The 24323-nt window shown below is 34.2% G+C and overlaps 2 protein-coding genes, 1 long non-coding RNA gene and 1 pseudogene across 5 annotated transcripts; 3 read left to right on the top strand and 1 right to left on the bottom strand.

The window, feature by feature from the left end:
• The window catches only part of LOC142609283 (short integuments 2, mitochondrial-like), a 47405-nt pseudogene that overhangs the window by 8160 nt on the left and 14922 nt on the right, over positions 1 to 24323 (top strand).
• On the bottom strand, positions 2695 to 5202 carry LOC142609709 (disease resistance protein RGA2-like). The gene has a single exon (XM_075781417.1). It carries the CDS (start codon positions 5200 to 5202, stop codon positions 2695 to 2697), a length of 2508 nt encoding a protein of 835 aa, XP_075637532.1.
• On the top strand, positions 17972 to 18971 carry LOC142609718 (uncharacterized). Its single transcript, XR_012839659.1, has 5 exons — positions 17972 to 18106; positions 18208 to 18242; positions 18354 to 18395; positions 18491 to 18611; positions 18757 to 18971. It is a non-coding gene; the product is annotated as an uncharacterized LOC142609718 (long non-coding RNA).
• On the top strand, positions 19599 to 22352 carry LOC142609715 (putative galacturonosyltransferase 4). Of its 3 annotated transcripts, none has more exons than XR_012839655.1 (4): positions 19599 to 19955; positions 20119 to 20476; positions 20689 to 21121; positions 22000 to 22352. XR_012839655.1 is itself a non-coding variant. In XM_075781420.1 (3 exons), the coding sequence occupies exons 1-3, from the start codon at positions 19783 to 19785 to the stop codon at positions 20728 to 20730; spliced, it is 573 nt and encodes a 190-aa protein (XP_075637535.1). In that variant the 5' UTR covers positions 19599 to 19782; the 3' UTR covers positions 20731 to 21981. The 3 variants fall into 3 exon arrangements, 1 of the variants encoding a protein (XP_075637535.1); XR_012839656.1 differs by having other exon boundaries at positions 22046 to 22352; XM_075781420.1 differs by lacking the exon at positions 22000 to 22352 and having other exon boundaries at positions 20689 to 21981.

A 24323-nucleotide genomic window follows, 5' to 3' on the forward strand; every position in this document is an offset into this window, starting at 1 on the left:
TCCCTGTGTACTTATCTCTCTGCCTTATGTTTTTTGCATAAGGTAGTGTTTTTTGAATGCACATATTTTTACCTATAAAAAAAAAAGTATCCCTGACATAGAGACAGAACTGAAGCTGGCTCTTGCAGGTATCATGCTCTTGCAAACAATTTCTTTTTAGTTTCTTGTGAGATTTCTTACAGTACACATGCGAATTTGCACAAACATATACACACTGCTACCTGCATGCTTTTTTAGTTTTAGATGTGCTAATCTTGCTTGAAAGATCACTGTTGTAAACATTAAAAAATGAGTGACTCTCCAATCACGATTAAGAGAAGTCATAGAATACTCAACTTGAGCTGATTTTGTTGCAACAAAGCAATTGGATTCAGCTTCAGTTATGTTGGGTAAGGCCTAAAAATTTTATGCCTTAAGCTGTGTTGGTTAGGGATGAGACTTAAACCCTTTTGTTGACCTCCAACCAACACAGGTTGCCCAAGTTGTGGCTTCTAAAACTTTATACTTCTAAAATATTATATTTGGTGTCTTGGAATTTATCAGTCTCTTTTCTTTTATTTTTGTGTATTGAAAGTGCACCAGCCTTATTACTTGATGGTAATTAAGGCCCCTAAATTTTAATTATGACTTGATTAATGTTAAGCTAATCATCATTAATGTGAAATTTACATAATTAGCTGATTAATCAACCGAAAAAAAGGGTAAAGCATGGACAAACATAATTGAACAAAACAATTAAACTAAGGGCAGAAAGTACCTTCTCAAAAAAAAAAAGGGCAGTAAGTAAAGTGATGCAAACCAAAGATAACATCAAATGTGTTATCGAAGAGGACTACGGAAGAACTCGGTGGAAAAACTACTCTGTGGCCCGACAAGCCAAATCGATCCACTAAGAGAATAAGTTGAAATACATGGATAATCAAAGAGACCCTCCAACCCTAATCTACCCATTATATTTGAACACTCCAAGTTTTTGCTACCAACGGACTACTTGGAATTGTTTCTTCACAAGCTTTCCGAATCTCACAACACCGACCAGTTGCACCGTTTGAAATTTGGCAAAGGCCCAATGCTTCCCAATGATCCAAAGCACACTCAACACTCAGTACTCAGTAATTGTGTGGTGGTGTTTGGGTTTAGCTCATCTCATGTTTTGGAAATTGGAGAGGGAAGAGAGTAGGGAAAAACTAAGGGAATTAAGTAGCAAATTGTAGGCTTAGGGTCACTAGCTCTCCAATGGTGTTTCTAGGGTTTTCTCTTAGAAGGTCTCCTTACAATTTTGTGGAAAATGAGGGTATATATAGTGTAGGAATAAAGGAGGAAGGTTGCACCCAAAAATTAGCTGGCAATGCAACTTGCAGGTTGGTCTACCTGTGAGCTACTCGCAAATCAGCATAGCTGTAAATCTAGAAATGTGGGCATATGCTAGGCAGATAGAGTCAATGAACTATGACTTTAGATATGGTATGCTTAATTTGAAACAGAAGAGCTGTAAGTTCAGACAAAATAATCTGGTTTTTATCTTTAGTTGATGGCTTTTAAGAAGGATGAAGAACTTTTTGGTCATTTGTGACAGTAATGTTCTTTTGTTAATACTTTCTGTAGAACTGAAAATTTATAATTTTAGATACAAATATTACTCTATTCAATTTTTGTCATACCCCACATTTCTAAGTAACTAAGCTTGTTATTCCACAAGGCCCCTAGTGCCTGCACAAAAGATTCATAAAGCATGAATGTAAGAACAAATGCTTGAACATAATATTCCATGGATCTCTCAACTTTTATACACAAGGATGTAGTTAGGGTAGTATACGCATAACATGTTTATTCATTTACACATCTTACTTTGAAATACAATGACATAAATGTTTATTTTTACATAAAATACAAAAATGTAAAATAACATATTTATTTATTTATTTACATCATTTAAAAGCAAATTAAATAACGGAAGTATTTATTTATTTACATCTTGTAATCCAAATTGTAATGAAGAAATGTTTACGAATTATGGAAGGAACTTGTGATTTTGAATTGAGCAACATTTAGATTCTATTGGTTCTGACGAGTTGAACTCCTGAAATGAAATTTGTAGTTATATAGTATATCAGAAACTAGCAGTGAGGATTACTATGAAAAATGATTATACAAAAGAAAAATAAATAAATAAATAAAATTTTAATACATTCATTTAAGATTTTGTGTCTATACCTTGCTGCCCAAACTTCGAAACACAATGTTCTAGAAACAAGATTTAATTCCTCCCCGAATTAAATAGGATTAAATGTTTCTTCTTCTTCTCTCTCTCTCTCTCTCTCTCTTTTGCAGAATCGGTGTGGTGAAAATAAGGATTTAGAAGACCGCTTTAGTTTTGGAAATTCAATTTCAACCAAAAAGATATTTTTGGTTTTAATTTAATTTGAATCTAATTTGGACAAAGAGGGCTTCAGTTGGAGTGGTTTATATATATATATATATATATATATATATATATATATATATATATATATATATATATATATATATATATATAAATGAAATAGGTGGTTTGGGTTCATAGCAAAAAAAAGAAAAAAAGAAAAGAAAAGAAAGTTGTAAAGACACTCTATAATAATAGGACAAAAATACTAATAAGAAGACAAATCTGCCCTTACCTCATCATCTTCTCTTGGTAAATTTATGCTACCCTCATCAAGAACAATCTGTGGTACATGAGTGATCTTTTGTACATTTTCTACTCAAATCAGGACAACCATAAATCAACAATTCTGTTAGTGCCTCCATCCCCTCTGGGAGAGATGACAACTTAGGGCAATTGTCAATCCAAAGTGTCTGAAGTGATTTCAGACGAGGCAGCCAATCCGGCAAAGCCGTTAAATTTTCACATCCTCCAATCCATAGTAGCTGTAAAGTGTTTGCAGATCCTTGGAGCCATTGGGGCAAAACCTCCAACTTTGGTAAACGGAAAAACATTAAATTTTGGAGGCTCAACTTGAGATCTTGATTGTCTTCTTCTCCCGCTACCTCCATCAAACTAAGCTCTTTACAATCCCTAATTATTAGGGTCTCTAGGGCAGTTAGGTGTTTGATACTCAGTGCCAAAGAGGTCAAACTTGGACAATTTCCAACCACCAATGTTCGAAGATAGGTGAGGCGCCCCTCCTCCATCCCTTCAAACACACATTTTAGATTCACACATCTCCATATCCATAAAGATCGAAGAGAACTCAAGCAACCTATTGCCTTCTCCAACAAGCAGGTATGCTTTGTTGTAACCATAAAAAACCTGAGCCTGATTATGTCCCCTATACCTTTCGGCAACTGTTCAAGATTGTGGCAATTTTCAAGCAGTAGAGTTTGTAAACTGTGTAGCTTGCAAATGGAATCTGGAAGTCGCTTGATTATGAGATTATATGATAGGTCAAGATATCTCAAATGTTTCAAACTTCCGATAGAACTTGGCAACACCTCGAAGGATGAATTTTTCAGATCAAGCACCTGCAAGTACTTAAATCTTGAGATGCATGTTTCAAGTAAGGACATGGATTGGTCTGTTTGGGAAATAATAGTTTGAACTTTGCTCAACTTCTCTAATTGTGTCGTAACTTCTTGCTCATTGTCTGAAAATGACAGGTGACAAACTTTTGCAGCAAGGGTGGATTTCTTGGTCACTATTGAACACTCTCTTTTGGCAATTGAGAGTGCAAGATCATGGATAAGATCATGCATTTTAAAGGTAAAATACAAGATATTTTCTTGTTCAACATCTTGAAAGAAAGATCTCGACAACAACTCCTTGATATACAAGTTGCCGACATCTTCCAACTCTAGATTTTCATCCTTAGATGATTGAAGAATTTCATGTGCCATCCAAAATTGAATCAAGAGAAGATTATTGAAAACAAAATCCTTTGGGAAGATAGAACAATATGCAAAACATGGCTTCAAGTGAAATGGCAATTGATTGTAACAAAGCTTTAATGCAGGTAAGATGCCACTCTCCTTTTGATTTAAATGCCATATCTCATTATCTCTAATAGATATCCACGCATTTTCATCAACTTTTGAATAGAGTAGGCAGGCTAAAGTATTCACTACCAATGGAATCCCTCTACATTTTTTGACAATTTCTTTTCCAATTTCTAAGAGGTTTGGATATTGTTCTTCTTCTCCTTCCTTAAATGCCAAATTCACAAACAAAGACAAACAATCCTTTTGGGATAGGCCATCTAAATTGTAAGACTCTGCAGTGCTCATAATAGTAGCAACAGAGCTATTCCGTGTTGTTACTATGATTTTACTTCCATTGCAACCGCCAAGTAACAAATTTTTTAATTCAATCCATTTTATATGATCCTCATTTGAAACATCATCTAAGACATGAAGAAATTTCTTATCTTTTATATGTTCTCTTAAACGCATTTGCAACTGATCTATGCTCAAATTCTCATCAATACCAACTGCTGATTTGAGGATTTCTGTTATCAATCTTTTAACATCAAAATCCTCAGAGACACACACCCACATTTTCAATTGAAAATGTCTAACCACCTGTTCATCATTATACACCAACTTGGCAATTGTGGTCTTCCCCAAACCTCCAATCCCAACTATAGGAATTACACTGACATTTCGATCAACATCATGCTGCATCAAAAGATTTATTATCTTTTTTTTGTCATCATCCCTACCAATGACATTCTGAGAAGGAATAAAGGAGTGGGTCATGTCCCTTTGATACATTGTTGTCTTCCTATCTTCAAGACGTGCAGCAAGATTGAATTCAGCCTTAAGATCTGAAATATCATCTACCCTCTCCCTAATACCCTTGATTTTATGTGCCATTTCAAAACGGATGACAAGTGGATTAGAGCCAGAAAAGAAATAACCCACCTTTTTGCGAGTGCTCCTCCTGCATCTCTTCAGCACTTCCTTCTGCAGAATTTGATATTGAAATTCATCTAGGACATTCTCTGCGTCATCAAAGACATCTTTGAGCTGTCCTAACCAATGGTTCAGCCTATGGTCAGTTTCTTGCTTCTCCTCAGCATCTAAGAGCACGGCCTTAATGGCTAACACGGTGCACTCAAGCCTTTTCAGATCGCTTTGTACGCCCCATGCTGAGCTGAGCTCCTCGTAAATAAGGGATCCAAGCAGCTCCACGATCTTCCCTGCAATGCAATAGGCATTTTCAGCCATGTTCCTTTGGTGGTGGGATGGAAAGGTTTTTGATGGTTAAGTGAATCAATGCCTTTTAAGTATTAGCAGCTGTTTTTATTATAGAGCAATTCTGAGAGGGTAGATATAATTAGCAGTTGTTTTTACTGCTCCATGGATCATGACTTGACTTGGCACACAATTCTTTTTAGGCTGTAGGCAAAGCATGGAATAGGAATACTTACGCATTAGACTAAGTATATATCTTTTAATTTGTTGGGGCGGAATCATTTTCTTTTAGGTGTAAGTAAATTAAATATTTAATGCATACACTAGTTGAGAATATATTTGCTGGAATCTCATTATTTGTTTGAAAGCAAAAAGAGGGGGCTAGATAGAAGCCGTGACATACTATGCAAAGAATGATGCCTTTCTTTCCAATGTTGGCCAGTGCAGGGGACATTCTTTGAGTTGATAAGGGATGTTGGCTAACAATATTCTCTCTTAAATTGAATATCTGTATCCATACTAGTACTATGGATTACAATTGGCTTGGAATTGGGATTAGAATTGGATTCCTAGATAGTAGTTCAACGTATTACGTCAGAGAACACTTCATACAGTCCACTTCTAACAAATTAAATCAGTGATTGCAGGTGTCTACTTACACAAACAATGGTAAATTTAATCATTTAACCACTCAATTCTAACACTCCTTTAATCACTTAACCACACAATTCTAACATGCTTGATTTGAAACAGATGATTATTAAGTTCAGAGGAAAATGATCTTTCTTTTCTTTTTCTTTTTAAAAATTTTAAATTTATTTAGCTTCACTTGATGGTTTTTTAAAAAGGACGAGAAGTTTTTTTGTTAATACTGACACCCCTTTAATGTTCTTTTGTTAGTACTTTTAAAAAAATGAAGAATTGTTGAAAGAGTGAATGACAATAATTTATGGTAGGGATAAATGAGCAAACAATAAAAGCTTGTTCTGGGGTGGTTGAGATGACATCAAGGTAAGCAAAAAAAATGTTATTTGATTTAGATGTAAATAAGAGAAAACTTACAAGGAACCCTGTAGACAATACATTAATTGGGGATGAGTAAATTCACCTGTTTTGCAGTATCATTGAGTAAGATTGTGTTGCTTGAGGTGGAAATTTTGATTTCAATGAGAAGATTTGGAAAGGAATAAGTGGGATTAGTGGTAAGAGATAGGAGAACAAACATTTGTCACTACATGGAATCAAAAGCTGCCAAGCTTTTCCAAAATGCTTTTCTATGTATATATATACTCTAGCTCTTTTGCACGTTACTTTTTATGCCATTTGTAGTTTTTATTGTTGTGGCTTATATCAGCCGGTCTCCATGTGACCTGTGAATATCTTGGTCCATTCATCCTTGATGATGTCCCTAATGCAAATGCTGTCTTGAGTTGATAGTCACTTTCTTTTTTTGGTGTAATTGTATATGCTGCTCTTTTCTTTTTCCTCCTTTTTTTTTTTCCCTCCTACTTTCTTCTGTTGATGTCTCAAATTTACTCAAGTTGTATTACAAAGCTAATAGATGCTTGCATGTGTTGGTGAGTTCTTGTCACATTCTCAATGAAAAATTTGCAATGCTAATGATGCTCCATTTTGGACGCACTAAATGATTGCAATCTTTTTTTTTTTAATGGGATGATAGCAATCTGTGTCCAAAATTAGTAGTTAGGACACAATGACACTAATTTCAAATTGTTGCTGATTGATAAACGTTTTTTTATTCCAAGTAAAAAAAAAAGATGTCCAGCTCTAAAAATTTCATTACACGGTCTATTTGGTTGGGTGTAAAAGGGTGAGGATGGAATTTACTATTTTATCTATTTTTAAATCATTTCTTTCATCTTTTGTTGTAATAAGAGTATAACAGTAGGATTATGTTTCAGCATGGTCACAAATTATTATTGAGGAGCAAGTAATTGATGTGAGAAAAATTCAAAGCTGAATCTAATTTAGAAAATGATTAAAATTCAAGGGAGGAGATCAAAATCCATTGGTCCCTTTGCTTGTATAATGTAGATCAAAGTTGATCAATATGAGATATCATTGAAAAAAGAAATTGAAGGCATTATTCAATAAGACTGTTTTAAAGTGATTGGTGAAATCATTCATATTGAGGCGCTATTTTCCTTAATTTTTAAGTATAAATTAGTTGCTAACAAATGCAATAATTGTTTTGGTCCCAGTGTCCTTAAATTTGAAGCATAAATTATATTTCAAGATAAGTAGAGGTTGTTCTTTTTTAAGATTTGTGCCTTTTGGATTTTAAGTGACACCCAATTTTCTTTGTGGAATTGCACTGCTTGCTTTAATATATATATATATATATATATATATATATATATATATATATATTACGTTGTTCTTTTTTTTACAAATTGGTGTTTCTCCCACCAAGCAAACACCAAGTTGTGCAAAGCATAAAATGAATTGAGTACACCTTTGCATCTATAAAGAGAACAGTAAGATAGTTACATAACATTCCATCTTGACATATTCACATGGACATTAATTAAGTTTTAAAAAAAAATCATGATGATTATCCGTACTCAATTTGTCTGAAGGGAAACGCTTTTCTTCCTATCAAATTTCAGTGCTGAAAATGAGGACCACATATGGGCTGTGGCCATTCTTTCAATTGATTTAGGAAGTCCAGTCTTGAACAAAAGTAAATAGTAAATGGTTTTAGCCCTGCAACAACATAATAAGCATAGGACATTATTTCATTGTTAGAACTTAGAAGTCAACTGGAAAAACATGCAGAAATGGCACAGCACAATGAAATTAAAGTTAAAAAAGAGAATAAAAAATCTGACTAGGAATGAGAGATAGATTTCCAACAGTAAATAGTAAAAGCATTTATCTTCTCATTCTTTTCAAAACAGTAAGGGAGAAACTAGAAAACATTTCTTTTTTGGTTTCTTGAAACATGTTTAATTTCTTATTTCTTATTTGGTTTTCTTCCTGTTAAATAATTCCTAATAACGTTAAAAGAAAAACAAAGGAAGCACTATGGACACTGACCATCATTGTTTGGTCAAGAACTTGTCTTTTGCCATGGAAATTTCAGTTGTGGTAAGGTAACAAAGAATAAGTTGCTTCAAGCTGTCAGTGCATGGCCTACTAGTTTACCATAGTCAACTTTTACAAGTACATTATAATCAAAAACTTTTAATATAACCTGTTAAGTCATCGAATACATTGGTGAGCAGAGGAATTTTTGATACAGAACACCTAAAGATGGAAATCATTTTACACTGACTTGGAAACATATTAGAACTTGAAAACAGAACTTGTTACAAAAGTAAAGGTACCCTGCAAAAGAATGCAACAAGGAATTGAGCAGAGAAACTAAAATGGAGATCCAATAAGAGGATGTGTCAATTAAAAAAAAACTGCCATATCCATGCTTCTATATGAGATTATTCAAATATCAGGTGTAGACATGAGAGATGGATATACAACAGTGACTTTGATTATTATATATAAAAGGAAGTAAAGGAAGCATGCAGGAATTGTAGATATCAGTAAAAAGAAACTCAAAAGTCACAGTTTCTAATATTGTTTCTCATGACATTATACCACAGGATTAATTAAACAAAGGAATTGTAGATATTTGTAAAAAGAAAAGACGCATGCAGGCACTGTATCAAAATGTTAAATCTCATGTTGAAACATATTTTGCAATTTCATCTTTCAATTAGAGATGGAAAACCAAAATTTTTCCCCTTAAGAACAATAAAGGATGAAATGATAAAAACAAGAAGCACAATCAAAAGATTGTCTCACACAACGATTCATTGGAGGCTTCCATTCTCAAAATTGAAATAAATAAAGGCATCAATTATGCACCAGCTTCCAACTGCCACCAAGTTTGCAAGCAACTAAGTCACCTGTATATTTCCCAAGGCAACTGTCAAAATTACTTCCTATATTTTAAGTATGATTAAATGAATTTGTTTGCCATCAAGAGCTCCTTTGGCTTTGTGATTTGTGGAGAAAAAGAGCGATTTTATATGCAAAGGAAAAAAAATTGGCATTTGGCTTTGAGTTTTGAAGAAATTGTATTTTCAAAACTGAGGAAAATGTGCATGAGAGCATCTTCAAGTCATAGCTCATGGGGTGCATTTTTAAAATCACAACAGCAACACTTGTCACAGATTTTACGAAATACGTAATTGCATTTTCAGATTTCGTGTTTTCAAGTGAAGTAATTGTGTAAAAGAGGTAAATTAACAAGCGGCCAGTAGTAGTACAAGAATTTGATTCTGGATTTCATAGCAGTTTTGTTTGAGAAAAGAACCTAAAAGAACTGATATTGGAACATTTGATTCTCTCCTTGTAGACACTGAGAAGATGTACATTAGTCAAATATATAAGTGTCTAGGCAATCTTTTCCTATCAATGTAATAACATTTTCATAATTAAAAAAAAAAAAAAACATTAATTCATATAGGAAGTTTTTTTTGAAAAACATTAATTCATATGGAAACTTACCGGTCGAGTAGAACTGATATAGGTGGCTGACTACAAAACTTGACTTGTAAAGTTTTACATGCTTCCTTTGGAAGTATTAATTCGTAAATCGATGGGAAGCTGAATGAGAACATTGAGGTGACTGTGAAAAACCCAATCAGATAGAATTATGAGCATCCAAGAAATCCTTTATTAATTTTCTCATCTTAGTTTTAATATTATTTTCAATATTTACAAAGAAAAATCATTTTCAAAATTAATAGAAAATTCTTTTTATTAATTTAGAATAAACATTATTTGTCACCAAAAATTAAATTAAAAAGAAATGCAAAGTAAAATCAAGAGCTAGTCAAGCAGAACAAATACCTGATAATCAAAGGGGTGCATAGCTTTTTACCAAAAAAAAAAAAAAAGGATGCATAGCCTCGGCTTAGGAATGAGTTCACCATCAATTTCTATGCAGGGGATGAGAGCAATCTTGCGCCACTCCTCCTTCCTTTGCATTCATATCATCAATGTAGGGCATTCTTTGATCCGTAGGTGAGAAATGGAGGCAGGCAGCCCCTCCTCTGGTATGTGCTTCAGCTTAGGGCAATCTATGATCCCAATTGTCGAAGAGAGGTAAGGTATTGAAGCCCTTTCTTGTCCAATGATCTCATATTTTGAAATCTAACAATGCTAAGTTGTGTAAGACTTGTAGGCAGTAAATCCTCATCTGGAAAGGACTCCAAATCCCGGCAATCACCTGCAATATTAGACAATAATAATGATGTAAGCTCGAGAAAATACATGCTATTTCCATTGCATGTATCCTCCCCTCACATGGGGGTAGACTCCACATATACGACCTCGTCAAGCTCAACTTGGCCTTCCAACAGCTGGCAATTCGGTGAATGACCAATACCATAAAATAACCCCTTTGCCTCGAGCGCAGATTTTGAAGTAAAATTCCAGACATCCGGCCTTCTGTATTGCTAACAATATCCATGGTCTCTGTATTGAAGTGCACGATGATATATGGATTGTTGTACACTCTGAAACATTCAAGATAATCAACCTATTAAGCAAACATTGAGGTCAGGGAGTTGAAAACTCACGTACAAGTTGTTCATTAGTACATAATTCACCAGCAAAAAGGCAGCCAACAGAAGAAAAAAAAAATGACCATCACAAATTGAAACTTTTTAGCCGCTACTAAGAAATGGACAGTGGCATTATAATTAGTGTCAAGGCAGAGGGTCATTGCAAGTCCCACAAGATACTTGTAATGTAGGTTTAAACAATGGCGTAAATGAGATTTAACATTCTTTGAAGTGGCTCCCAGTAGAGAATTTAAATGATAGAAATTATTGCATGGCAATTGAGGTAAAAATATGTAAGAAATGTTGTTATCAGCAAGAGTACCTTCTGGCACTTTACAATGCACTACCATCGGCTACATGCCATACTAATAAGTTAGAATGATCAAAATCAATCATGTCAACAATAGAGAAAATATTCAAGGATGAGATACTATAATCTAATTGGCGTTGTTTGATGCCCCAACCGCATAGGTATCAGTAAGCCATAATGTCCCTCTTTTTACAATCCTTACATCTAATAACACAATTATCGATGGGTACACTCAAATCCTAAATTGTCAAATTTGATCTCCCCACCCCCTCTTTTTTTCTTTGCTAATTCCCTCTTATATAAGGAAAAGCTTTAGAATACAATGGACCTAAAATTACTAGAGAAAGGGATTCTCGGAAGACATGCAAGGCCCGGTTCATCAAGACCAAAATGTAAATAGAAAGTACGTCACGTTCTCCAAAATCCATATAAAACAACACCTTCCCAAATTTTTACTACAAATTGATCATTTAATATCATACGAATTTATTTAAAAACTTATACAAATCAATTTCAAGTATATATAAATATATTTTAAGACAATTATATATATATATATATATATAATACATTATCCAATCAAAAAATAAAACAATTTTTTGTTTATCCTTATTTATTTATTTATTATTGTTTACCAATTTGATGTGCCATGATTAGAGTGATTGATATACAAAACATTTTTACATAAAATAATTTGTATACTTTTGTTGGTTATTCACTTATTCTCAAGTCAAGGCCACTCGATCAAAATAGAGTGTTATTTGTGTTCACACGTGGCACCCAGTTTAGCCACACCCAGAGAGAGAGAGAGAGAGAGAGAGAGCAAAGGGAAGAAAATAATCCACATAAATATAAAATAACTCATCACTTCACTTTTACAAAACTAGCCACCCATTCCTTCTCTACTCCTTTGCAGCATATTGCTCGCACGCTATGAAAAGAAGGGTATTCCCTGCAATTATGAAAAACTTCTAGGTGATTTATATCTACTACCTGGAAAATCCTACTAATTAATTTCTCACTTTTCTTTTTTTTCGTAGTGTGTTTTAGTTGAGACTAAAAGCAGTGCTTCTTCCTCATGGCGCTACTGGCTCAGGGTGGGTGCGCACGGTAGCACGTGCGATGCCATGCGCCGTTAGACCGCATAGAGTACTGAGTCCGTTTGCTACTCTATCTCCAGACCGCATAGAGTACTGACTAGGTAACAAGCACGGACACCCTCCAAACGTGTCCGACACGTTGGGATACGCCCTCTTTGTTTTGTGGTGTTTTGGGTTAAAATTCGATAGGCAAATTTAGTCCCTCAATTTGTAAAAATATGGTCATTTTTTATCAATATCTCTGTTAGCAAATGATGCAATTTATTAAAAACATTTCTGTGTTATTTAATATATCTTATTGTTTGATGAGTATTAGGTTTTTTTTAATTTTTAAACGTTTAAACAGCTTAATTTGCTAAAATATTGGGACAGAAGGACATGATTGACTCATTTTGACAAACTGCGGTACTAAATTGACAAATTTTAATTGTTAAGGACTAATTTGACAATTTAAGTAAATGTCAAGAGACTAAATTGAATTTTAGTAAAAATTTTAAAATTGGATTTTAGATTTTTTATTTATTTTTAATTTTAAAAAATTGATAGTTATTATTATTTTTAAAATTTTTTTAAATAATTCCTTTAAATGAAAAAAAAAAAAATATATATATATATATATATGTTAATTATCCATTCTTCTTATATAGTGTAATAGTAACTCGTCCTCTCTCTTGTCTTATCATGGTTCATGTACTGAAAGCTTCTTGAGCTTGTGGAGTTCAAGCTGAGGGAAGTGATTTCAAGGGAACCCACTCTACTTGTTTTGGTGGTTGGTGTTCCTAATGTTGGCAAGTCGGCTTTAATTAATTTGATCCATCAAATTGCATCGTCTCGACTTCTTGGTAAGTTGTTACTATGTTTTTGCTAGATTATGGTTGGATGTCATTGTCTTGACTCTTGAAATGGAACTGGTAAAGGTTATTAAATTATTTTAACAATAACAACTTCAGTTTTCTTTCATTGTGTAGGGGAAGATGAAGTGAGCTACAGTCGGCCCATTGCCTGGAATTACTCAAGATATTGCTGGATACAAGTTCAACTAATTTTGTGTTTTATGGTTTATATACCATAGAAAGTAATAAGAGACTGAAATCTTAGCTTCATGTGTTTTTCATACTTGTTAGCATTCAATAATTAAGACGATATATTTGGGATTGGACCCTGATATTGATAATGTTGGTAGGAAGATTATGTAGGTTTGGTTGTGAATTGTTTGATTCTCCATTATCACTTGATATTTAGATGATGTTCTTGCTTTTATGAGCAACAGACTGTTTGCAAAGGAGTTATTTCTTGCTCGTGTTATACACACACACACACTCTAGCTCTTTTTCACGTTTTTCCTTTCAGGATTTTGTCACAAAAGTCCAATGTGCTTTGTATTTAACTCTATTAGAATTCACTGGTAATGTAGAAGATGAGAGTGACTTGGAGGGTCTTATAGAGCAGCAGTTTGAAGCACTGCAGAGGCATTTAAGATACCTCATAAGGCCTCAGAAGCTCGTTTGATGGTATCAAAAAAGCATCTTACTTTATTTAGGGTAGGTAAAATTGGTCCATTCATCCCAGATGATGCCTCTGATGCAAATACTGTGTCTTGACTTGTTAGTCACTTTTTTTTTTTTGGTGTAACATTACTATTGTATATGCTGGTGTTTTTTTTTCCTCCTCTTTTCCCTCCAACTTTGTTGTGTTAATGTCTCAAATTTACTCAAGTTATATTACAAAGCTAATAGATGCTTGCATGTGTTGGTGAGTTCTTGTCACATTCTTAATGAAAAATCTGCATTCCAATGCTAATGATGCTCCATTTTGGACGCACTAGATGATAGCAATCTTTTTCTTTTTCTTTTTTATGGGATTATAGCAATATTTGTGTCCAAAATAGTTAGGACTCAATAACACTAATTACAAATTGCTGCTTAGATTGATAAGCGTTTTTTTTATTCCAGGTATTTAAAAAAAAAAAAAAAAGGCTGGGTTCAAAAATTCCATTACATGATCTGTCTGGTTGGGTGTAAAAGGGTGAGGATGGAGAATGAGAGACTTCACTTGATTGGTGTGGTGGAAAAAACAAAAGAGGAGGAAAAGTAGGGGAATTTTAAAAAAAAAATAAGTGGTATTTATTATTTTGTCTTTTTTTAATTACAATCTTTTCTTTCATCTTTTGATGTAAAAAGAGTTTAATAGTAGGGTTTCATTTCAGCATGGTCACTAATTATTCTAGTGAGTAGCAAGTAGTTGATGTGAAAAAAATTCAAAGCTGAATCTAATTTAGAAAATGATTAAAATTCACGAAGGAGATCAAAGTTCATTGGTCCTTTGCTTGTATGATGTAGAGCAAAGTTGATCAATATGAGATATCATTTAAAAAAATTGAAGGCATTATTCAACAAGACTGTTTGGAAATGGTTGGTGAAATCATTCATATTGAGGCACTATTTTCCTTCAATTTTAAGCATAAATTAGTTGTTAACAAATGCAATGATCGCTTTGGTTCTAGTGTTCTTAAATTTGAAGCATAAATTAGCTTTTAAGAAAGCATAAATTAGCTTTTAAAAAAGTAAATGTTGTTATTTTTTAAGTTTTGTGCCTTATAGATTTTAGGTGACACCCATCTTTCTCTTTTGGGATTGCATTGCTTGCTTTGGCATAGCTATTTAAAAAGGGTTGTGATTAAGTTATAACCTCTAAATATTAGCCATACGATCTTAATATTGACCAAATTATTATTATTTAATTGGACCTTGGCTCTTGGATAGTTCAATTCTAGTTCTTATAAGTTAGATCCTAAATTTTAATGGGATATTAGAGAATTCTATTATATAATTAGCCATTTCATGTTATCCCCTCAAACTTTTTTCCAATAATTTTAGTGGGATTGCATTTATGTTCTTCAATTTCGATATAAATAGAGGGAATTCTAATAACATAAAATTCAATTATTAACATGATATTAGTGGAGATTAAAACAATTCTTGTTGAGAAATTCGAGTGTTTAAGCTCCTTTGGCATAAGACAGATTTGAAAAATAACGCTCACTATTCACAAACTTGAGAACCAATGGCCTATAATCATTGGTGTGTCATTTTTCTAAACTTTTAATATATCATTTATAAATTTGGTTTAAGTTAGAAAGAGCTTATGATCGAAATGAAAATTCATAATTCCAAATACAAATGCCACTCCCTTCGATGAGAATTACACCCCATTTTCTAATTAATTAAGCATATTAATATACACATTGCTTATAGCATGCAAAAAAAGAATTATAAAACATGAATATAAGAACATAGGCTTGCATACACCAATCCATAGATCTCTCAAATTTATACACAAGAATGTACTCAAGAGAGCATACAGATCACTCCTCCATCAGCTCCAGCTTCTTCAGCCAACTATAGTTTTGGGTAAAAAGTGAGTGAAAAATGGAAGTATCGTCGGACTGGAAATCCCTCTCCCAATATCATCAGTTTTCAAACCTCCACTTCTCCTCACAGACTCATCATCAAAATCCGTATTGGGTCCTCTCTTCTTCAACCCTAAACCCAAAACCCTTTCTGTTCTCCTCTCTTCTCCATCTCTGCCAAACCCACCACCTCTCCTCCAAACCCACAACCTCCTCTCCTTCCTTTGCCTCCCTCTTTCTCTTCTTCCCCACCGGTCCCAATACCGACCGACATTCTCAGGATTGCGGTTAACCCCTTTCCCTTTCCAGGTAATAATCATAATCATTCCACTGTTGTTGGGTATTTGCTGGCTTCTACATTGTGCTCTATGCATTGGTTTGTTGTTCAGGAGAGTTATGTTGTGTACGCTTGTTGGAGTCCACATATACCCGAGGAGAGTGTAGTTTTGTTAGAAAGTGGTGATTTGGAGTCTTGTTTTAGAAGAAGTAGGACTCCCAATTCCAATGGGCGTTTTAGAGGGACTTAGTTGCCTATATCGTGGGATGCTGATGCTGTTTCAGGGACTTGTAAATGGTTGAGCAGTGAATTCAGTCGGCATCCTAGGATTTTGATTGTTGCCCGGTCTGATGCTGTTTTCTTGGTCGATTTAAGGTTTGATGGGTGCGCTGTGAGTTGTTTAGCTAAGGTTGAGATGTTGAGGATGTATACTTCGGTTCACAGTGAACGGTTCCTTACGTTTTCAATGGCGGGGGGATCTGATGGTTTCTGTTTTGCATTGGCCTCGGATAGTTTGTTAGTTCTTTGTGATGTGTGGAAACCAATGATGCTGTTGTTGCAATGGGCTCACGGTCTTGATAATCTGTGCCATATTAATGTATTTAGATTGTCGGAATTGAGATCAAACTCGAGGGACGATACATATAGGTGAGCTTTTGAATCGGGTTTTTGTATTATATTGGGATCTTTATGGAATTGTGAGTTTAATCTATTTTGTTATGGACCTACTTTACCAACCCCGAGAGGATCCATTATTTCTTAAGTTTCGGAAGTTTTGAAAACCCATTATGCATGGGAGCTCCCTTCAGATCTCTTATTGTCGGGTCGTGAGTGTCAATGTGGAAGTTGTCTTGTGAGAGAGGAGATTTTGAAAGATGATCTTCTTGAATGGATTGATTGGCGGCATAAGAAAGAATTGGCTTTGGGTTTTGTCATTTTAAACAAAGATCTATCAGCAATGCTTTCTGAGTCGAATGAATTTGATGGTTTTACATTGACAAGACTTATGTCATCAGGGAAGCTTGAATCACAAAGCTATTGTGCCTCGTGGATGTTGAAAGAACTTCACACAGAACGGTTCCATTTTAAGATAATTCCTTGTATATTATGGATGATGAGGACTACAAATTTCCTAGAAGATTTAAGTATGTGAACTCTCTGCATATTTGAATGGTAGTCTAACTGAAGTCCTGGTTTCAAAATTGAAAAAGCCTTGCAGGGGTCCTTGAGAAAAGGAATCTTTTAGCTCAGAATCTCGTGAAATCTTGTGTGAGAAGTTGAAGGCTTGTGGGGTCGGTCGATTGAGATCGTTTCCTGCAATTTCTGTTGTTTTTAATGACATCAGCTCGCCAGCAAGCATACATGAGGTTGCTTTGAGAAGATTGTGGGCAGGCCTGCCAATGGAGCTCTTACAACTGGCCTATTCCAACTACTCAGAGTTCCTAGACGTACTTTTGGACCAGAAAAAAGTCTCTTTGGAATTTTTAGTTGTCCCTGACCTACCTCAATTGCCTCCTTTCTTTCTAAGAAGGCCTTCATGCCATAGCAATAAGTGGTCACACAAAGTGCAGCGAGATGATGCTCTAGTGGGTCCAGTACTTCCTAATGGCCACTCAGAGTCAGAAGACGAAGCAGGTGTATTTTCATTAGAGAGGGAAATTAGCCTACAATGTGATGAAATCAAGCAGGTGGCCGGTGAAATGGCCTTGTCAGATTCTAGTTGTAAGCTTCATGGCGACCAAGCTGACTCCCTTGCTGACGAAAGAGAAGATATGTGGGGCAGTTCTCAAAAACCAAAACCTTATTGTATCTACCATCCAGTTGCATGTAAGTGCTCTACCATGGATCACGTACAGGACAATGTCTTTAAGGATGAGAAATTTGATAACTTGATTTTTAAAGTGCCTGAGAAGAAGAAGCATGTTCCTAATGGCTTGGTGGAAACCGTTGGAGCAGAACTGTTTGATGATCTCTGCCCCGCTGATTTGAGATTTGATACTTCTGCCAAGAACTTTGGGCCAAATTAATTAAAGACATACAAAGTTTTGAAGAATAAATGGTCTAAATGGCAAGACGGATTTAATTTATATCAGAAATTTTGCACAGAGTCTAAATTCCAAAAGCAATCGGCATGACAGTTAGATTTTCAGGTGTTGACTCGTGAGGGAACAAGATTGTCTATGATCTATGTACACAATTTTAGATCATAGACAATTTTACCAAGTGGGTCCAAGACCTCTTCTTCTTGTAAGTTTTTTGTTTATAGATTTGTTTCAAGTTTTCTCTTTCTGGGTTTTTCCTCTTTTGGTGATTTGAACATTCTTTGCTTTGGTTTACAATTTCTGCAGCTAGAGATGAATTTGTTGAAGATGTTACAACTGTTGTAAGTAGTAAATAATTTTCTTTTATTTGAAAACAAGGACTTTTTCTCTTTTGGGTATATTTTTTATTTTGATTTTTCATTAAGCAAATTTTAATCTCTGCTTAACTACAGACTTTGAATGGCCATAACGAGCGCCTAAATGTGCTGCCCCAGGTTGGGTTCTCTTTGATGATGCATCCATATTAGTTAAGTTGGAGTAGTAAATTTCAGATCTTTACTCTTCAAATTATTTGGTTTTTGCTATATAGGAATCAGCAACTACCGTTAAAGAACCGATTAGAATTGTTTATTCAGATACCTCAACCAAATCTCTTCCAAATTCAGATGATTTAGACCTACAGGACACCCACATTGCAGTTTCAAGTCAAGGTACTCCTTAAAAAGTCATTTTTCTGGTTCTAATTTCTGTTTTGTTTTGTAATTACTAAAACCAATATTTGCACAATTGCACAATTGTTCTCATCCCTATAATTTTCTGCTTGTTAATTTTATCATTTATATATGCATTTAGTAGAATCAAGGTGTACCAGAGTATTATCTACGACAGATGAGGAAGAACAAGATCAAAGAACTAACCTCATCAGGGAGGTCACAAATTCACCTGAGGAAGCAAATGACTCAAATGAGCATGATACTGACACAACCACTCAAAAGGACATTGGGGAAGATACAATTGATGCAGATGACCAGGCTGACCTGTCATCAGATAATGCCTCTCAAAATACCCAAGATATGGTATATGATATTTACTTTTTTCTCTTTAACTGGCTTCTTTTTTTTTCTTTTCTTTTTTTGATTGTCTAATTTGTACTGGTTGCTGCTGCTTCTATCTGTAAAAGTCTTTTGATAGCTCTGTTTTATGTTAAAAATAGAATTGTATACATTATAAATGCTGTGATACTTCTATGCTCCTCATCGTGATTGGGGTGCTCTTTTGTTGACTTGATGTTTGTTAGTGGGTTTCATCATCTAACATGTTGAAGTAAAATCTACTGTAGGACTTGTCATTCGGACGTTGGAAATAGTATGTCCTAATAGTCAACCAAAAAAAAAAAAAGTCATTCTGACTATCTTGTGTATTGCTTGGATACTGTTCATCCCTAGCTTGAATGTTTATGACTTAGTATTTCAATTTTTTTTTTAACCTGTTATATCATATCTCCTTGAAATAGGGGTTAAACTATTACGTTTGATATTTATTTTGATCATAATCATTGTTGCCTACTGTTATTAAATTATTTTATCCTAATCATTTGATGAAACATGCTTTCTTTGCAAACTTCTTATTTCTGATTCATGCATATTATCTTGAATAGCCGCCTCCATGCCAAACTCTGGGCCTTTTTGTCCCCTTTTTCCCCTATCTACCATGTGGAAAATTGGAATTTTATTGTGCATTTTAATGTTCTTTTTTTTTTAATTATTTCCATTTTTCCTCCAGGAAATAAAGGATGAGCAACAATCCACTCAAACTTCAAGTAAGGTTAAAAGGAAGGAATGCATAAAATCTGACTCTAGCATACAGAATGACCAAAGAGCTATGCCGGATACTTGGGTGCGGCAACTCAAAGATCAGATCATCAGGGCAAAGGTTTATCTATCCCTCCTGGCCACAAGAAACAATCCACTCTTTACAAGGGAGCTTTGGGGGCGGACAAAGGAAGTTCAGCGAGTACTTGGAGATGTGAGAAAAGATTCTGAACTGCCAAGGAAGTAAGTCTTGTCTTTTAACATATTAATATGCCAACAACCAAATTTTATCGAATTTTTCCTTCAAGTATGGATCTGTTATTAGGTTCTCTATTTGGCTTGCTATTTTTGAAATTCTCCCTTCTTTCTCTGCCTTAAATTGTTTGTATGGTTTATTTTTATGCAGTGCCTATGACAAATTGAAGGCAATGGAGCAAAGATTGGCCAAAGGAAAGCAACTTCAAGATGACTGTGCTTCTGTGGTGAAGAAGCTGAGGCCTATGCTCCACTCAACCGAAGAGCAGCTCCGAGTGCACAAAAAGCAGACTATATTCTTGACTCAATTGACAGCAAAAATGATTCCTAAAGGTCTGCCTTGTCTTCCATTGTGCCTTACAACTGAGTATTATACCTTGAATTCTTCTCAACATGACTTTCCAAATCAAGAGAAGTTAGAAGGCCCTCAGTTGTACCATTATGTATTATTCTCTGATAACATATTAGCAGCAGCAGTTGTTGTAAACTCAACTATAACATATGCTAAGGTAATTTTCACTCTTGCCATACTTGCTATTTCCTTTAATTGCTAAGAAAGAAATTTTGGAATGGCTATTCTAAGACTCTTGTTCCCACATCCTCTTTCTTTTGTTGAGCTTCCTTGCCTGCAAAATAATAATAATAATAATAATTATCTGCTATTTCAATGTTTGATATTTTTTGTTTGACATCTCAATTTTATTGTTTGGAATCCTGGCAGGACCCTCGAAGCATGTTTTCCACATTGTTATTGATAGGCTAAATTATGCAGCAATGAGGCTGTGGTTTTTGGCAAATCCACCAGGCAAAGCTTCTATCCAGGTTCAGAACATAGAAGCATTTACATGGCTAAATGCAAGTTATAGTCCAGTTCTCAAGCAGTTGGGTTCGCAGTCCATGATAGACTATTACTTCAGAGCTCATCGAGCCAATTCTGATTCAAATTTGAAGTACCGGAACCCAAAATACTTATCTATCCTCAATCATCTTCAATTTTATTTGCTAGAGATCTTCCCAAAGCTCAACAAAGTGTTGTTCTTGGATGATGATATTGTTGTAAAGAAGGATCTCACTGCCCTTTGGTCCCTTGATTTGAAGGGGAATGTTAATGGTGCTGTTGAGACTTGTGGAGAGAGCTTCCATCGTTTTGATCGGTATCTGAACTTTTCAAATCCTCTCTGCTGTTGAGACTTCTGTGATAATAATGCTCTTTTGTTAATCCTTAAAAAAAAGAATGAATAATTGCATAAAGACTGAATGTAAATAATTTATGGTAGAATAAATAAGCAAACAAGAAAAGCACTTTAGAAGTGGTTGAAATGATGTCAAGGCAAGCGAAAAGTTTGTGATTGAATTATAAGTAAATAAGAGAAAACTCATTAGTAGCCCTATGGATGATACATATATTGAGGAAGAGTATATTCTGATGCTAATTTAATACTTTGAAATGCTTGGCGGTGTCATTGAGTAAGAATATGTTGCTAAAGGTGGATATATTGGTTTCAATTATATAATTGGAAAAAGAAATAAAGAATAGATGGGAATAGTGGTAAGACATAGGTGAACTCACTAACATTTGTGAGTAAGCTCTTATGAGAGTATTTTGTATCCATAGGATCCATCTAAATTACCATTTCTTTCTATAATTTTTACAAAAGGTAGATTCCCTCTTTTTCTGTAATGGTGATTGGTAGAGAAAAATATTTCGAACAAGGATTGATCAATGATGACTCAATGCATGAAATATGAAGTGTGCAAAATCTGGTTTATTTTTCAGTTCAAGAATACTTAACAAGAATTTTTTTTTTTTTTTAGCTGATCATTATATGTTTGTACACAAAGCTTTCTGAAATACTTCTAAATGTTATATGTTAAGACATTTCTATATATTTTAGCTCTTTTGCAGGTTACTTTATGTCATTTGTAGTTCTTATTGTTGTATCTACGAAAGGGTCCCAATGTGACCGTTGAATATCTTGTTTTATTTTATCTCATTTCATAATTTCTAGTTCTTTAATTTTTTCCCTGTCAGGATCTTTTCACAGAAGTCCAATGTGCATTGTATTTAACTCTGACAGGATTCACTGGTAATATAAAGAGATGAGAGTGACTTGGAGGGTCTGATAGAGCAGCCGTTTGTAGTATACGGAAGGCATTTAAGGTACACAAGTCCTTGGAAGCTCATTTGACGATAAACTTGGTCCATTTATCCTAGATGAAGTGCCTGATGCAAATGTTGTGTCTTGAGCTTTAAGTCACTTTTTTTTTCCTTTTCTTTTTAGTGTGTAACATTAAGAACTGTATATCCTGGTCTTTTCTTCCTCTTCCCTTTCCCCTCTTTTGTATTGTCTTGGTGTTTTAAACTTACTATAATTGTATTATAGAGCTAAAAGATGCTTTGAGTTGGTCAGTTTTTGTCCCATTCTTAATGGAAAATCTGCAAAGCAGTGCTAATGATGCTCCATTTTGGACACACTACGTGATAGCAATCATTAAAAAAAAAAAACAAAAACAAAACAAAACGAGCTCTGAAAAATTCATTGCATGGTCTATTTGGTTGGGTGTAAAAAGGGGAGGATGGAAAATGAAAATTTTCCCTTATTCGATGTGGTGGGAAAGAGGGATGATGGAAAAGGGGAGTAGTGAAGTTTTTCACTCGGGGACTAAAAACCATCCTCCAAAAACATTAGGTGGAAAAGTAGGGAAAAAATGTTTAATTCATTAAATTTACTATTTTTTCTATTTTTAATTACAATCTTTTCTTTCATCTCTTGATATAATAAGGATATAACAATAGGGTTTTGATTTCCCAAGGTCACAAAAATTAGGATATAACTATAGGGTTTTGATTTCCCATGGTCACAAATTATTCTAGTGAGTAGCAAGTGTGTTGATATGAATTTTTTTTTTCTAATAAACAACAAAAATTCAAATTTGAATCCAATTTACGAAATTAAATTTCAAGAGAGATCAAAACCCGTGATCAATGCATTGGTGCTTATATAATGAAGAGTTTAGTTGATCAATATGAGATATCATTGAAAACAATTAAAGCTATGGTTGTTAAAATCCTGATCTAAATTCTACGGTCCTACAATTTTACATTCCCACTTGCCCAAAACGATTCGGATCTTTCAAGGATCTTAGCAATTGTTCAGGATTGGTAGGATTGTACAATTCTAACAATCTCAAACGACCTTGGTTTCTTATAATCTTCTTTAACTTGATGAAAGACTCAGTTAGACCCAAATGAAAAATAAAATCCCAATAAACTAAGTTTTACTACTCTAATGTAGAAAGTGTGTCAATTGGACTCAAATAAAAAACATCCCAATAGAGTCACGTTTTGAGATTTTTAGCCACTTTAAATTATGCTTACAAATGAATGTAGTAATGTGTGGTAATTATATCAATGAATGTATAATTTATGTGATTATTTAACATACCAATGTGTATTTTTTTTTGTTTTTTTCTCAAATCATGTAAGATCTTACGATTCACGATTCCATCTACCTCCCACGATCCTATATAGGATCCCGATTTTGACAATCTTGATTGAAGCCATTATTCAACGAGACTATTCGGAAATAGTTGTTGTAATCATTTGTATTAAGGTGCTATTGTCCTAAAATTTTAAGCACAAACTAGCTTTTAACAAATGCAATGATCGTTTTGATCATGGTGTCCTTAAATTTGAAGCATAAATAACTTCCAAGAAAAGTAATTCTTGCTCTTGTTCAAGTTTTGTGGCTTTTGAATTTTGAGCTACGCCCATTTTCCTTTTTGGAAATACTCGCTTTCATATATCTTATTAAAAAGGGTTACAGTTCAAGTTAAAATCTTTCAATATTAAAATACCCTATTATTTAATGCTAGTATAGTTATCATTTTTTGACTGGGCACTTGGGAAGTGGAATTCTAGTTCTTAGAAGGTAGATCCCAAATTTTAATGTGATTTCATAGACAATTTCATTAATATAATTGGTCATAGCATATTACCGTCAAACTTGTTTTCAAAATTTTTAGTGGGTTTGGAATTCTGTTCTTCAATTTCATGTGGACAACATCTGAGAGAATTATGACATAAAATTCATTAATGAACATGATATTAGTGGAGATTAATGCAATACTCATTGAGAACACAAGTGTTCAGATGACTCCTTTCGTATATGAAGAATTTGAAAAATGACACTCATTGTTCCCAAACCTGAGAACTAACGGCCAATAATCTTCCACCTTTGCTTTTCCCCATCTTATTCTTAGTATATCATCTATAATTCTGGTTTAAGATAGGAGGAGCTTTCTATGGAAATGAAAATTTTTAATTCCAAATACAAATATCACTCTCATCAATGT

This window comes from Castanea sativa, chromosome 9, assembly GCF_040712315.1.
Source record: "Castanea sativa cultivar Marrone di Chiusa Pesio chromosome 9, ASM4071231v1".
Classification (NCBI taxonomy): Eukaryota; Viridiplantae; Streptophyta; class Magnoliopsida; order Fagales; family Fagaceae; genus Castanea; species Castanea sativa.